General features: G+C 50.2%; 1 protein-coding gene across 1 annotated transcript in view; it reads left to right on the top strand.

Moving 5' to 3' along the window:
* The window catches only part of DNM2 (dynamin 2), a 54,705-nt gene that overhangs the window by 24,551 nt on the left and 17,502 nt on the right, over positions 1-12,652 (top strand). Inside the window, exons 5-12 of the mRNA XM_029913705.1 lie at positions 326-461; positions 1,323-1,390; positions 2,617-2,755; positions 5,862-5,948; positions 6,402-6,472; positions 7,500-7,529; positions 8,622-8,673; positions 9,507-9,518. Of these exons, the coding sequence (XP_029769565.1) occupies positions 326-461; positions 1,323-1,390; positions 2,617-2,755; positions 5,862-5,948; positions 6,402-6,472; positions 7,500-7,529; positions 8,622-8,673; positions 9,507-9,518 (595 nt within the window). The remainder of the gene's footprint in view (positions 1-325; positions 462-1,322; positions 1,391-2,616; positions 2,756-5,861; positions 5,949-6,401; positions 6,473-7,499; positions 7,530-8,621; positions 8,674-9,506; positions 9,519-12,652) is intronic.

Below are 12,652 nucleotides of genomic sequence, written 5' to 3'. Positions count from 1 at the left end.
TCCTGTGGCACCTTTAAGACTAACAGACGTATTGGAGCATAAACTTTTGTGGGTGAATGCCCACTTCATCACTTGCGTCTGATGAAGTGGGCATTCACCCACGAAAGCTTATGCTCCAATACTTCTGTTAGTCTTAAAGGTGCCACAGGACCCTCTGTTGCTTTTATGGAAGTAGAAGAGAATTCTCAAATGGCCCTGCCCAGATGAAATAGAGATTATGGCTAGCATGGCTCTGAATATAGTGTGGCCGTAGCCTGAATGGCTGGTCCGTTACAGCCTTTGCCGTATTTGGCTAATGCCTGTTACTCCTGCTGGTTCTCTGCAGGATGGTCCAGCAGTTTGGGGTGGACTTTGAGAAGCGAATTGAAGGCTCAGGAGACCAAGTGGACACACTAGAACTCTCTGGTGGTGCCAGAATTAATCGCATCTTCCACGAGAGATTCCCCTTCGAGCTGGTGAAGGTAAAGCGAACGCTGGTTTTACTACTTCTGTCCAGCGGTGGTGTTTTCTCTCCCCACGCAAAGCTGAATGTCACTGGTTGCCAGCCATAGGGCTGGAGGGAGTGTCTCCAATGTGTATGCCTGTCTTCAGGCTTTCTGCTTGTTGGGCAGCCAGCAGAAGGGTCTGTTGACCATCCTTCCCTGGTGTTGGGTTGATCTACTGCTTAGCTAAACAGCTGAGCTGGTTAGGAACCTCTCTCCTCCCATTCATCCATTGCTGCATGGCATAAGCATCTTTGCCAGAGCAGAGCTGTGAGATGGGCACAGACTAGCTTGTCTCCTTCTCTTGACGAGACAGAGAGGGATGGGATGTTGTCTTTGGGATCAGCTGTCCTGGGATGTGGCAGATCAGCAGTTGGTGCTGATGTTTCTAGGCAAGCAAAACCTCCTCCCTGACTTATAAAGCAGGGCAGCTGAAAGGTGTTCTACCTACCTACTCCAGACACCCCATAATAAAACAGAAACGTCAGGTCTTACGGGAGGGCAGGCAGTCTGCTGTGCCCCCACTTGCACCTCTGTCACACACAGGGTGCTAACAAGATGTGCTATAATTCACTGCTCATTGTCTCAGCCTTTCCACTGCTTACCTACATGGCAAGCTCCTTGGGGGAGAGCGGCAGTGTCTCTTTACAGGTCAGAAGTACTTGGTGCCAATGGTATGCTGTCTACAGCTACAAACAGGTAGGCATATGTTTGCCTCTTGTGGCTGTATGAGAAAGCAGTTTAAACATGAGCCACCTTCGGTTAGAAGCCTGAGCTGTGATTGTGCTTCAACCCAGAAGGGCCTTGCTGTATAATCTAACTGTCGTGTTTCTTTTGTAGATGGAATTTGATGAAAAGGACTTGAGGCGAGAAATTAGCTATGCAATTAAAAACATCCACGGCATAAGGCAAGTATCGGAGCAGGCGGTCTTTAGCACCAATAACGCGTCTTGTTTTCCTATGAGCAGTTTAGTCATGTTTGTACCATTATTCTATGATAAACACTCGTACCGTGAACCTTGTGTAGCTGTCAGTTCTGAACGGCTACAGCCAGCTTGTGTGTCGTGTGGAAGCAAAAGGTGTTATTGGAAATGGGTAGAGAGAATTAGATGCTTAACAGTTACGTTGCCGATGTAGTTTTCTTCCACGTGTCTGGACAGTGTAGTATTTGATCTAACTCTGATTCTGGGAGTAGGGATGTGATGGCTCCACTAATGAAGCCGTCTCCATTGAGAACCAAGAGCAAACTCTAAATGTTGTCTCTGTTAGTCTCGCTGGTAGAGTTTAGTGAAGGAGTGAGATCTGTTTACTGTTGTCCCTTGAAATCCGAGAATAAAAGAATTCCTCCGTTGCCTTGTGCATCTTCCCAGATGGGCAGAAAATAGTATGTGGGGAGTGTGTTTTGAGATCTAAACTTCCAAGTAAAGGAAAAGGGATCCAGGTTATTACTGTACTGTTGCGCTTGGGAACTTCTGGCTCAGGGATGCTGTCAAAGAAGATCCATTCGGCACGGACTAAGCTCAGTGATGGAGCTGCACTTGGATTAATCCAGATGCTCAGCCCATGCTGCACTGAGGATGTAGCTCTGAGAGCTAGTGAACCCTCGGCCTGACAGGGCTGAGTTTATCATCCCAAAGAGGCCTCACCTTAGACTTATTCCTCCTCTTAGCACGTCTGCCTTCCTGGGCTGTTCCCACTTGTGTTCCCTCTGCCTGAATATTGACTCGGGAATTGCCTAATCTGCTCTTGAAATGCTGCATGGGGTTGAAAAGGCTCCTTGCCCGTCCACTTGCAGCATAGATGTGACCTACAATAAAATTGCCTTAAATGTCTCTGCACTAGGCAGTGACTCCCGATCCTTAGAGAGCAGCTTTGTGTGCGTCTAAGTCACAAAGCAGCATCATGCTCTCGATTGGAGGCTTAACCCACCCCCGCTCCATGGGATGATTACGGCTGCACATCCCCAAGTGAAGGTCCTGTTGGTATCGAGGCCTGTCTGTCTGGGGGAGGGAGTCGATGTCTCTGCTGCTCTCTCGTCAGGTCACAGACAGTTGCCTTTAAACCTGTTCACCCATTTTGTTTTTTCTTTGCCATGTCTCTGCCCTCCCTCACCCCTGCGTGCGACTGCCTGTAGGACGGGGCTTTTCACACCAGACTTGGCATTCGAGGCCATTGTGAAAAAGCAGGTGGTGAAGCTGAAAGAGCCTTGTCTGAAGTGTGTCGACCTGGTTATTCAGGAGTTAATCAATACAGTTAGACAGTGTACCAGTAAGGTATTGAACCCGCTGGAGCCTCTCCAGCCCCTTCCTACTAGTGGGGTGGCAAAGCACATGTGCTGTCAACGTTCTCTCCTGCCTGGAAAACTCCCCAGAGCTGGATGTGTGTAGGCAAAACCTGTCACGCTGACCCTTCACTCCTAGCCTGCTCACTAACCTAATGTGAACACCTCCTCACTCACCTGATTGGCATGCCTGGCCCTGGACAGAGGGAAGGAGGGTTGCCTCCGTCCCACCTGAGATGCTGGCATTGCCCAGCTCTGAGGAATACCGTCCCTGCCCTGGGTCGTGATAAAGATCCAGACAGTGCCCAGCACCATGGGACCTCTGTCTCAGTGTGGCTTAGTGAATAGAGCACCGAACTGGGACTCTGCAGACTGGGGTTCTGTTCCCAGCTCTGACGCTGGCCTGCAGGGTGACCCTTGAGTGTGTCACTCCCCTTCTCTGGGCCTCCATAGCCCGTTTGTAAAATGGGGGTCACGGTACTGCCGTGCTTGGTAAAGCACTTCAAGATCGACTGATGGGCAGTGCTCTGTAAGAGCTAGGGATGATGATGATGATGATGATTGATGATCCTAACGCGCACAAAGTCTCTGGGCTCTGTCCCCGTGGGAGGATCTCAAACTCTGTCCATGTGACCTCCAGCTGCAGTGCTCTGTGGCAGACTGGAACAGAAGCTGCCAAGGGTTTTGCCTCCGAGCGCTTGGGAGTCTGCCAGGCAGGTGGGCAGGCTGTTCCTGGGTTCTGGTGCCTGTCTTAGCATGCGTCTTCTCCATCTGTGAGTTCAGCTGCTGCTTTGCTACACTCTGGGAAGCTGTGGAGACTGGGAGCAAAAGCTGGAAGCAGCTATTGTAGCAAATGATCTTCACATTCATTGTGGCTTGTTTATAAATCCTGCAATTAATGAAGTGCTCGATAGTGAGCACCATTTCGAAAGGTTTCTCACTCTCCGGAAGCATTAATTACCCTGGTACTACGCAGTAGCCTGGGATAAATCAGCCACTTCCATAGTTAATAACTAGCTTCTTGGGGCAACTCTGCTTTTTAGCGTGATCTGGTAGTAATGGATTGAGGAAATTTCTTAAAAAAATTCACGTCTCTAAAAGTTAGCTGTTCAGAGGCAGGATCCTGGATTAGATGGATCCCCAGCTCTGATCCAGTCTGTCTACCAGGCACATCCAGAACTTGACAAGTGCTTATGTCCGTAGTAAAAGGCCGTTCGCCACTTTGAGGCCATTCCGAAAAGTGAAATAGCCCCCAGCTCCTGCTTCCCAAAGTGTCTTGCTTGAGCAGAGAACTTCAGCACTCGTCCAGTGGTTCATATTGTAGGACCTGGGGAGGGGGGGGCTGTTTGTTTCTGGATCAGGAGTGGTGCTGTTTTACTGTGATTGTAGTGATCTGTGTAACATGGAAAAGCCAGCACTTGCTGCCAAAGTTCCTTCAGGCCCATGGCGGGGAAAACTCAGAGACGGCTTTGTAGCGAGTCAGCATGGCAGCTTGCAGGAGTAACATGCAGACGAGTTCTCCTAGGCAGGTAGTCTGCTTCCACAGGAATCCGGATCAAATCCGAACAGCTTGTTCAAGCCGGGCTTCTCTGGTGTTAGCAGTGCTCTTTACCAAGTACCACCCACCTGGTCTAGCCCTAATAAACCAATAGATTGGGGAATCTGGAAATGGCAGCAGTTGGCTTCCTCCCCCGTCCCTCAACTTCCATGTGATTCGTAGCAGTGGCAATCTCAAACAGCTAAAGAAAGAAACCGGCGCTCCATGCCCTCAGAAGGCAGCAGGCTATGTCACCTTCCCCATGGTACAGCAGCAATCTTGAAGCCTAGCAGGGCGCTAGATCAGCTGCTAACTTGAAGCTTGGCGTGGAGGGGGAGGGAAGCAAAGGGACCTTCGCCTTTATTAAAGGCCCAGTTGAGCAAGATGGTTAGGGCTCAGGTTCTGGTGCGATGCCATCACCTGCTTTTGGCTCCTGGAATAGCCAGGGGGTGGGAAAGATTCACCATCGTCCCCCCGTTGTAGTCACTTTGTGCCAGTGTCAATGATCACATAAGGGGCACAGCAGTGGTGAGCCGGTGAATGAGAATCAGATCCTTATGAAGGCCAGGATTTAACAAGGTGAATTAAGAACCTGATAGTAAATTAAGTGTATTTTTAAAATGAATCTGAGGAAACTGAAGGAATTTCCTGCAGCAAGTGCTGCTGCTTTTCCCTTTGCATGTTACTAACCTTTTTTTTAATCTCATTTTCTTTTCTTTCTGTCTTGGTTGCTGTTTTTTCCACCCTGCGTGCCTTTTGGTGTCTCATCTTTCCACTCTTGTGCTCTGCATGAGGCAGGACGGGGCTCTTCACGCCTGACATGGCTTTTGAAGCTATAGTGAAAAAACAGATTGTAAAACTCAAAGAGCCCAGTTTGAAGTGTGTTGATCTGGTGGTCTCAGAGCTGGCCACTGTCATTAAAAAGTGTGCGGAAAAGGTAACTGGTCTTAATTCTTCCTCTGTCTAATCTGAACATCTGGAATGTACTGGCTCGCAGGACCCAGCTGATCAAAGTGAGTTTGAGACCATTAAACTAACATTTTGGGGATCTGTGTCCATGGACATCTGAACACCTTCAGCCAAGGACACACCTGCAAGTCTAGACTCCTAATGTTAACTTGGCTTTCTGGCATGGGTCCTGCAGAGACATATTGCACAGGTGTTGCTTCGCACCATAGCAACAAAGGCTAAAAACGCTCCTGAAATAGCTGAGGGCCAGTATCTCTGGAAAGGAATTTCGGTCACCTTGCTTAGCATTAGCCCAGGCTTCATGCTTGGGGGATCTGCTTATCTGTGGGGGGTGGGAAAGAGACCGTACATTTGCTAAACACACTTAAGACCCACCAGAAGCTGATCCTGCTAATCTCTACAGAAACAGCAGAGAACTGACTTTTCTTTGCTGTCCTCTGAGCCCCACTTCTGTCCTACCGACAAAACTGGGGCTTAGTCCGGTCCTTTCCTGCCCTCTTCAGTTTTGTGAGTGCTTCTTGTGTCAAGCTTTTTGTGGCTACCATGATGGCTGCCGTGATCTGATCTTCCACTCTTACTCCCTGCTTCTCAGCTTGGCTCCTACCCCAGGTTACGAGAGGAGACCGAGAGGATCGTTACCACTTACATCAGGGAACGGGAAGGAAAAACAAAGGACCAGGTAAGCTGCTCTTGTGATGTAGGGAGCATGTCTGTCCTGCGATGCGTCCAGCACTTTGGGGGTTGTGATCCGCGCAGAGGGCGAAGTAAAATGTGACTCGTTCAGGACAGAAGGGTGTCTGATCTCAGTGCTGTTTGGGGAGAACCTGACACTCCAACTAGAGCCATGCGGTAAAATAACATCCTGCTCCACTTTGCAAATCCTTTGAGCCCAGCACACCTCTCACATAGGGCACCAACAATCCTACAGTACCCTCTGCTGGTAGCAATTCAAACTGCACCTTTCTGCTACCACTGTTGATCTCTGCAGCAGCGCGTAGGGCTTTCCAGACAAGTCTCGGTGCTGGGGGGCAGCTTTGATTGACCAGTGCTGACGCCTGATGTGCTGAAAGTGGCACTTTCATTGTAGGCCTGTTACTGTGTTCAGCTGACTCGGGTGTATGTGTCTTTCCAGATTCTACTATTGATCGACATTGAGCTCTCCTATATCAACACTAACCATGAAGACTTCATTGGATTTGCCAAGTAGGTGCCTACCTGCTGTAGCTGGGAAGTGTGGGTTGCAGGACCTCTAGGTAACCAAGGCACTTACTTGCAAGTAATCAATGAGCATTGAAGGGGGGTAGAGCAGCAACTCAGAGCCCATAGGGCAGGGAGCTGAACAGTCCTGAAAGCTGTAAACCTGTTCAGTGGATGTCGGAGACTTTGCCTCTCTCTGTTACAGCTGCAGGGCTGGCGTCAAACGCTTTAGGGCTGGGTGCGGTCGGTGGGGGCAGCACTGGCTTCACATATGCTGTTCCCATTGCTTCTCTAAAGTGAGTCTGGTCTTCAGGGCCTTGGGTAAAGGGCCTTTGCCTGAAGGGGACAGGGAGTGTAGTGCCTAGGGACCAGCCAAGGTCGGGGGCACCATTGGGCTGGGTGCACTGCAGAGTAATGGAAGATCCCTGCCCCAGAGAGTTTAAGATGAAACTAGACCAGACAGAGGGTAGGGGAAAGGGTAGTAGGTCTCTTAGTCTCACTGACTGGTGCTTGTGTTTTGGCCAAGGAAACAGGGATCTTCTAAATGTGCACCAGAGCAGTCTCAAACTATATAGTGGGTATGAACTAAACCTCCCATAGCAAAGGAAGAACTGAGCCAAGGACTTGTCTACACATGAAAATTAATCCCTAATAAGGTAGAGTGTAAATTTAAAGTGGATTAACTCTTCCTGATTAACTCCGTGTGGATGCCTGTATCTGGAGTGAGAGTATCCGTACCTGGAGTTAATCAGGAACAACTCCCCATGTAGGCAAGCCCCAAGGATGGAAGCGCCCTCTTGTTGGTTGAGTGAATGCAGTCAGCCCAAGGGCTGTCTTATGGCAGCATGATCGGGGCTCCCCTTCTCACCTTCGGATTCATTTCTGGTTTTCCTCTGGTTTTTCCCCCCCTCTTTAAGTCTCTGCTTTTCACACTTCATTCACAGTTCTCTCCTCTCATAATTTTTCCTGTTTTTCCTTTGAACCACCTCACTCTTTCCTCTGGACTCTCCTGAACCTTCTCTAACACCCCCAGCTGTTACACTGAGCAGCACTTGACAGCAGGGTGGGTACCTGTCGGAAACCGTATGTAATTGGGTGACGTGGGAACGGACTCCTGCTTGCCTTTACCTTCAGCAGCGCCGAAGGATGCGGTTACAGTAGCTGGAACAGCCTTGTGAATGCTGATTTTAAATTAGGCAGAGCCTGAGCGCCTCATGGAGTGATGCTGAGCATTTGACAAACAGTCCTGCCTCCCAGCCTGTGAGGGAGCAACTGTGAGTCAGTTACTCCTGTAACTTTCAGGAGCACGTCCAGAATCTAGTCAGTTGCACCCAACTTCACTGCAAGTGTCGCCGTGCACAGACACCCTTGGATTTCCCCTGGCCATCTGCTACTCTCCTTCAAACCCCGCTGCCCCAGCAAACTCCTACCTGCCACTACAGCCTTGGGCTCTTTGATTAGCCTGTAGAGGTAGCTGTGGAGCTCTGGGCAGCACACCCCAGGCATGCCCCGTGGGGAGCAAAAGGACTGTAGATACATCTCAAATATCTAATCCAGAGCAGAAATGTTCAACCTACCTACCCCCTTGGATACCATGGTGATGGGCATAGCCCGAGCATGGCTGGGTTCACTAACCAAGGCCATGAATTCTTTATCCTCTTGCCCTGCTAGTGGCCAAATACAGCTAACGTGTGACGCTTCCTCCACAACGAGCTGTAGTCTGTTGCTGCCGGACGCCCGGGAGGGAGCGTTGTACTAGAGTGAATCAGCCAGATGCTCTGAAAGCCCCCTAGTGCCCCGTGAGCGCTGCTGGCTTGTGCAGCTGATAAACAGAACACTTCAGAAATCTCCTAGCCTCTCAAGTTCAATTGGCCATTAGTGGAGAGCTCGGATAGCCTCAGATGCCATCAAAAGAGACTGTCGGTGTTGTGTTCTGTCCAGCAGGCCTTACCCCCCCCAGGACTAGGCATTTCCCTATTCCGCTCCTCTCCTCGCTGTCTGACTTAACTAAGTGCGCTAGATAGTGCCTTGCAAGCGAACGGCTGATGTAGACGATAGCCAGCGAAAGCAAGCTGGGGCTCTGGCTGCAGGAGCTGAGTGTTTCTCAGGCACCTTGTGCTGTCAATGTGAAGCTGGTTTGCTTTTTCTATTTCAGTGCCCAGCAGAGGAGCACCCAGCTGAACAAGAAAAGAGCCATCCCAAATCAGGTACTACACACCAGTTTAATAACTGCATCTCTCTTGGCAGCATAGGCAGAAGTGGCTGAGTATGTTTGGGTCCCACTTGAAGCCATGTAAACCTATTCGGTACAATTCTAGAGCTGCATTTTGCAGACTCAGAAGTCTCTGGAGAGCTGAATTCAGACCAGTTGCCGCACTATCCCCCTGTCTGAAGGTGCAGGGGTTTCTATTTTATCCTGTGTATTTGCAGACACACAATACAGGTATATGCTGCAAGGCATAGAACCTCCAAATGCCTATATAGCTAGCGCCCACCTGCATCCGTTCTTAGGGTAATAGATCTTTACATATGAACCCTTCCTAGGTAACAGATAGTCTAGGCAAGTGGAAAACAGCACCAGAGGGCATGTGTAAAATATGTGCCCCATCTTATTACAAGCCAGATGTCTAGCAGGGGATGGGCGTGGGGAAGGTTAGCATCAGAAAGTACCAGGGAGCGAAGTTAAACCTTGATTCTCTCTCCACACAGCCTTCCAGTTCTGAGTGGTATTGCTATTTAGTTTGCATGACTTGAGAACAGGATTAGAAATGTCCCCATTGCATGGTGTCAGTCTTGCCGTATGTAACGCATACGGACATTTGCTTCTTGTTTGAAAACACTGTAATGAGACATTAACACTGTATAAATATAATTAATAGCATGTAACTGTTTTCTTTTGCTGTTTTTTCTGCTTTTTTTTTCTATCATTTTTGTGCTTCCTGCTTCTTCTTCCCCCTCCATCACTTTGTTTTCCTCACTGTTCTGTCTCCTCGTCCTTTTTTTCCTTTTTACCCGCAATCCTAATTTTGCGCACATAAAGGGTGAGATATTGGTAAGTACCCATATAGTGTGATAGTGAACTATAGATGAAGCCTAGTGATGGAGACACCCCATTTTAAAACAAAACAAAAAAACCAAACACGCACCCACAAATCTAAGAAAGTGGCACCTCTCTTCTTAAAACCGAGTACACTTACTGTCTAGAAAAGCAGGCACCTTCCAAATGGAGCAGTGTGGCTTTGTTAGGATCCTTCTCTGCAGAGGGAAACCTTGTGGGATCACCTGATCTGATTTAAAAACTACTGGACTCCTGGCGTATTGTGGGGAGAGACACAGGTGTGAGGTGGGGAGCACAGACAGCCCCGGAGGCTGAAATGCCCGTTTATCACCTGAAATCCCCTCTTCTACCTGCCCTGGATGGACCCAACAGTCTTGGACTGAGAGGGCAACTCAGTCCACAGTTCATAACGCTGCAGCCCTTAACTGAGACGTTGATGCCTTGAAGGTGGGGTCGAGCCATAGAAATACCTAGGATAGATGTAGTGAGATCATATTCCCCCTTCAATCTCTTATCCCTCCATCTGCCTGCTTCCATGCTTCCAGGGGCATTTCGGGGGAAAGAGTATGGCTGGAGTACATTGCATTATGGGGACTTTCTGCCCTCTGAGGATAGGACAAGAGGCAATGGGCTTAAATTTCAGCAAGGGCGGTTTAGGTTTTCTACCTGTCAGGGTGGTTAAACACTGGAATAAATTGCCCAGGGAGGTTGTGGAATCTCTGTCATTGGATATTTTTCAGAGCAGGTTAGACAAAAACCTGTCAGGGATGGTCTATATCAGTGGTTCTCAAAGCCAATCTGCCGCTTGTTTAGGGAAAGCCCCTGGCGGGCCAGGCCGGTTTGTTTACCTGCCGCGTCCGCAGGTTCGGCCGATCGCGGCTCCCACTGGCCCCGGTTCGCCGCTCCCGGCCAATGGGGGCTGCGGGAAGGGCGGCCAGCACATCCCTCGGCCCATGCCGCTTCCCGCAGCTCCCATTGGCCGGGAGCAGCGAACCGGGGCCAGTGGGAGTCACGATCGGCCGAACCTGCGGACGCGGCAGGTAAACAAACCGACCTGGCCCGCCAGGGGCTTTCCCTAAACAAGCAGCAGACCGGCTTTGAATTCCACTGGTCTAGATAATACTTAGTCCTGCCTTGAGTACAGGAGACTGGACTAGATTCCTCTCGAGGTCCCTTCCAGTCCTATGGTTCTCATGGGAAGCAAAGCATGAGTTGGAGTAAGTGTGGGTAAACCCAGTGAGCCAGATTGGCTGGGTGGGGGCAGGTCTCTTGCGGGCTGGCTGACAGCACTGCTGCCTCCAATTCCTAGGCCTTGGGAGCTGCCTGCATTCCACCCACTGCAGTAGCTGCACTAGCATAAATGGCTGGTGGCACCCAACCCTGCCTGAAATCAGGGTTACCTGCACCAGTGCAAACTGCCCTCTCTGACAGCCGTCTGCCCCCAGGCAGCTACCCTGGGGAAGATCCCCTCAGATGATCCTTTCTTTTGTGTAAGGAAGAACTGAGTAACTTGCCTGCCTGTACAAACAGCTGCCAAATAGGGCTTTTCCTTTAAGTGTATTCGCTTCTAAGGGAGGGTGAGGTCTCTATTGAATTAAAACCAATTTGCCTTCTTGGGGACGAACAGTGCCCTCTGGAGCGGGTGGGTCACAAACTGGCTGGTGTGTACCTGGGGCTCAAATCTCACAGACTGCCCAAGAAAATGGAAATGCATGTTGCTTCTGGCTGGAGGAGTCTTTAACCATGGTCAGGGTGGCCCTGCTGGTACTTTCCCCAGTGTTCCCTTGGAGATGTACACAGACACACTGTAGGCCACTTAGGAATGGCTCGTGAGAAGACCACTTCTGTCTGTCAGACGTCCTCACGAGGCTGTGGTGGGACAGAGGTAAAAGGAGCTCTAACAACACCACCTTAATAGGGAGCTAACAGCCCCCTTTTCCACGTGGACTGGAAACGTGCCTTATGCTGGATTCAGAGGCAGACCTGGTCCGAACTGGGATTGGCTAAGTAGGGTGGTTGGCACTACTTCTCTCCAAAGAGCTTTCTAAGCATTGGCCCTCACGTGGTGGAGCAACTGAAGCGCAGAGGGGAAGGGCCTCGCTTGAGTTTGTCACAGCTGGGAGTAGAAAGCTGGGTTCCTTGCCTCACTGCCACTATGCTCAGACCCACTAGATGTCTGGGCTTCTGGCCACTTAGCCTATGGCAGAGGTTCTCAAACTTCATTGCAGTGCGACTCCCTTTCGACAATAAAAATTATGACACGACCCCAGGAGGGGGGACTGAGGCCTGAGCTAGCCGGAGCTCTATGGGGGTGGGTCAGCCAAAGCCCAAGGGCTTCAGTCCCAGACAGGGGTCTGTAATCTGAGTCCTGATGCCCATGGCTAAAGCCCTTGGGCTTTGTCCTTGGGCCCCAGCAAGTCTAAACCAGCCCTGGCGACCCCATTAACATGAGGTCGCGACCTGCTTTGGGGTCCTGACTCTCAGTTTGAGAACCGCTGGTCTGTGGGGATTTTAAGGGCTTATCTCCCTGCTAACTGGCTTGTTTTGAGCCTGTTGTGGGTCCCCTTCCAGTTTGTAGTGGCTCAGTGTACAACACAGAATTTGGCTTTGGCCCTAGAAGATGACACGTACCCTTATGGAATTCCAGCAACCCTTGGCACTGCTCTGGGTATCCTCCAACACAAAAAGTTAGCAAGGAATTGCGTGGAGCTGCCACTAAAGATGGCAAATAAACCAAGGGGACCCTGAACCATCTGCAGGTCCAGGCTCCCAGGAGAGAAGCATCTAATGAGCCCAGCGAAAGCCTCAGCAGCTCCGGCATAAAGAATGCTTTGCTTGCCATCAAACATCCTCCTAGGTTAGTGGCATTTTGCAAGGCACCAGTCCCGGGCAAGAAGGCAGGTTCTGATGCAGGGGTCACTGATGAGACAAACCAACCCCTCCCACGGTTGAGTCAGTGCCCATTCATGCTCTCCCTGGGGAAGTCTGCCCACATGAAGATGGCATAAATGGCATTGCCCCATTAGTCAATGGAGCTACAGTCACTTACACCAGCTGAGGTTCTGGCCCAGGTACCCCTCTAGTGATCTCAGCTTGACTCCTCCCTACTTTTGGAAACTTACAAGCCT

The sequence above is a fragment of the Terrapene carolina genome, unplaced genomic scaffold (assembly GCF_002925995.2).
Source record: "Terrapene carolina triunguis isolate 2854851 unplaced genomic scaffold, T_m_triunguis-2.0 Scaffold833, whole genome shotgun sequence".
NCBI lineage: Eukaryota > Metazoa > Chordata > Testudines > Emydidae > Terrapene > Terrapene triunguis.
This window is presented reverse-complemented; position numbering and strand designations above follow the sequence as displayed.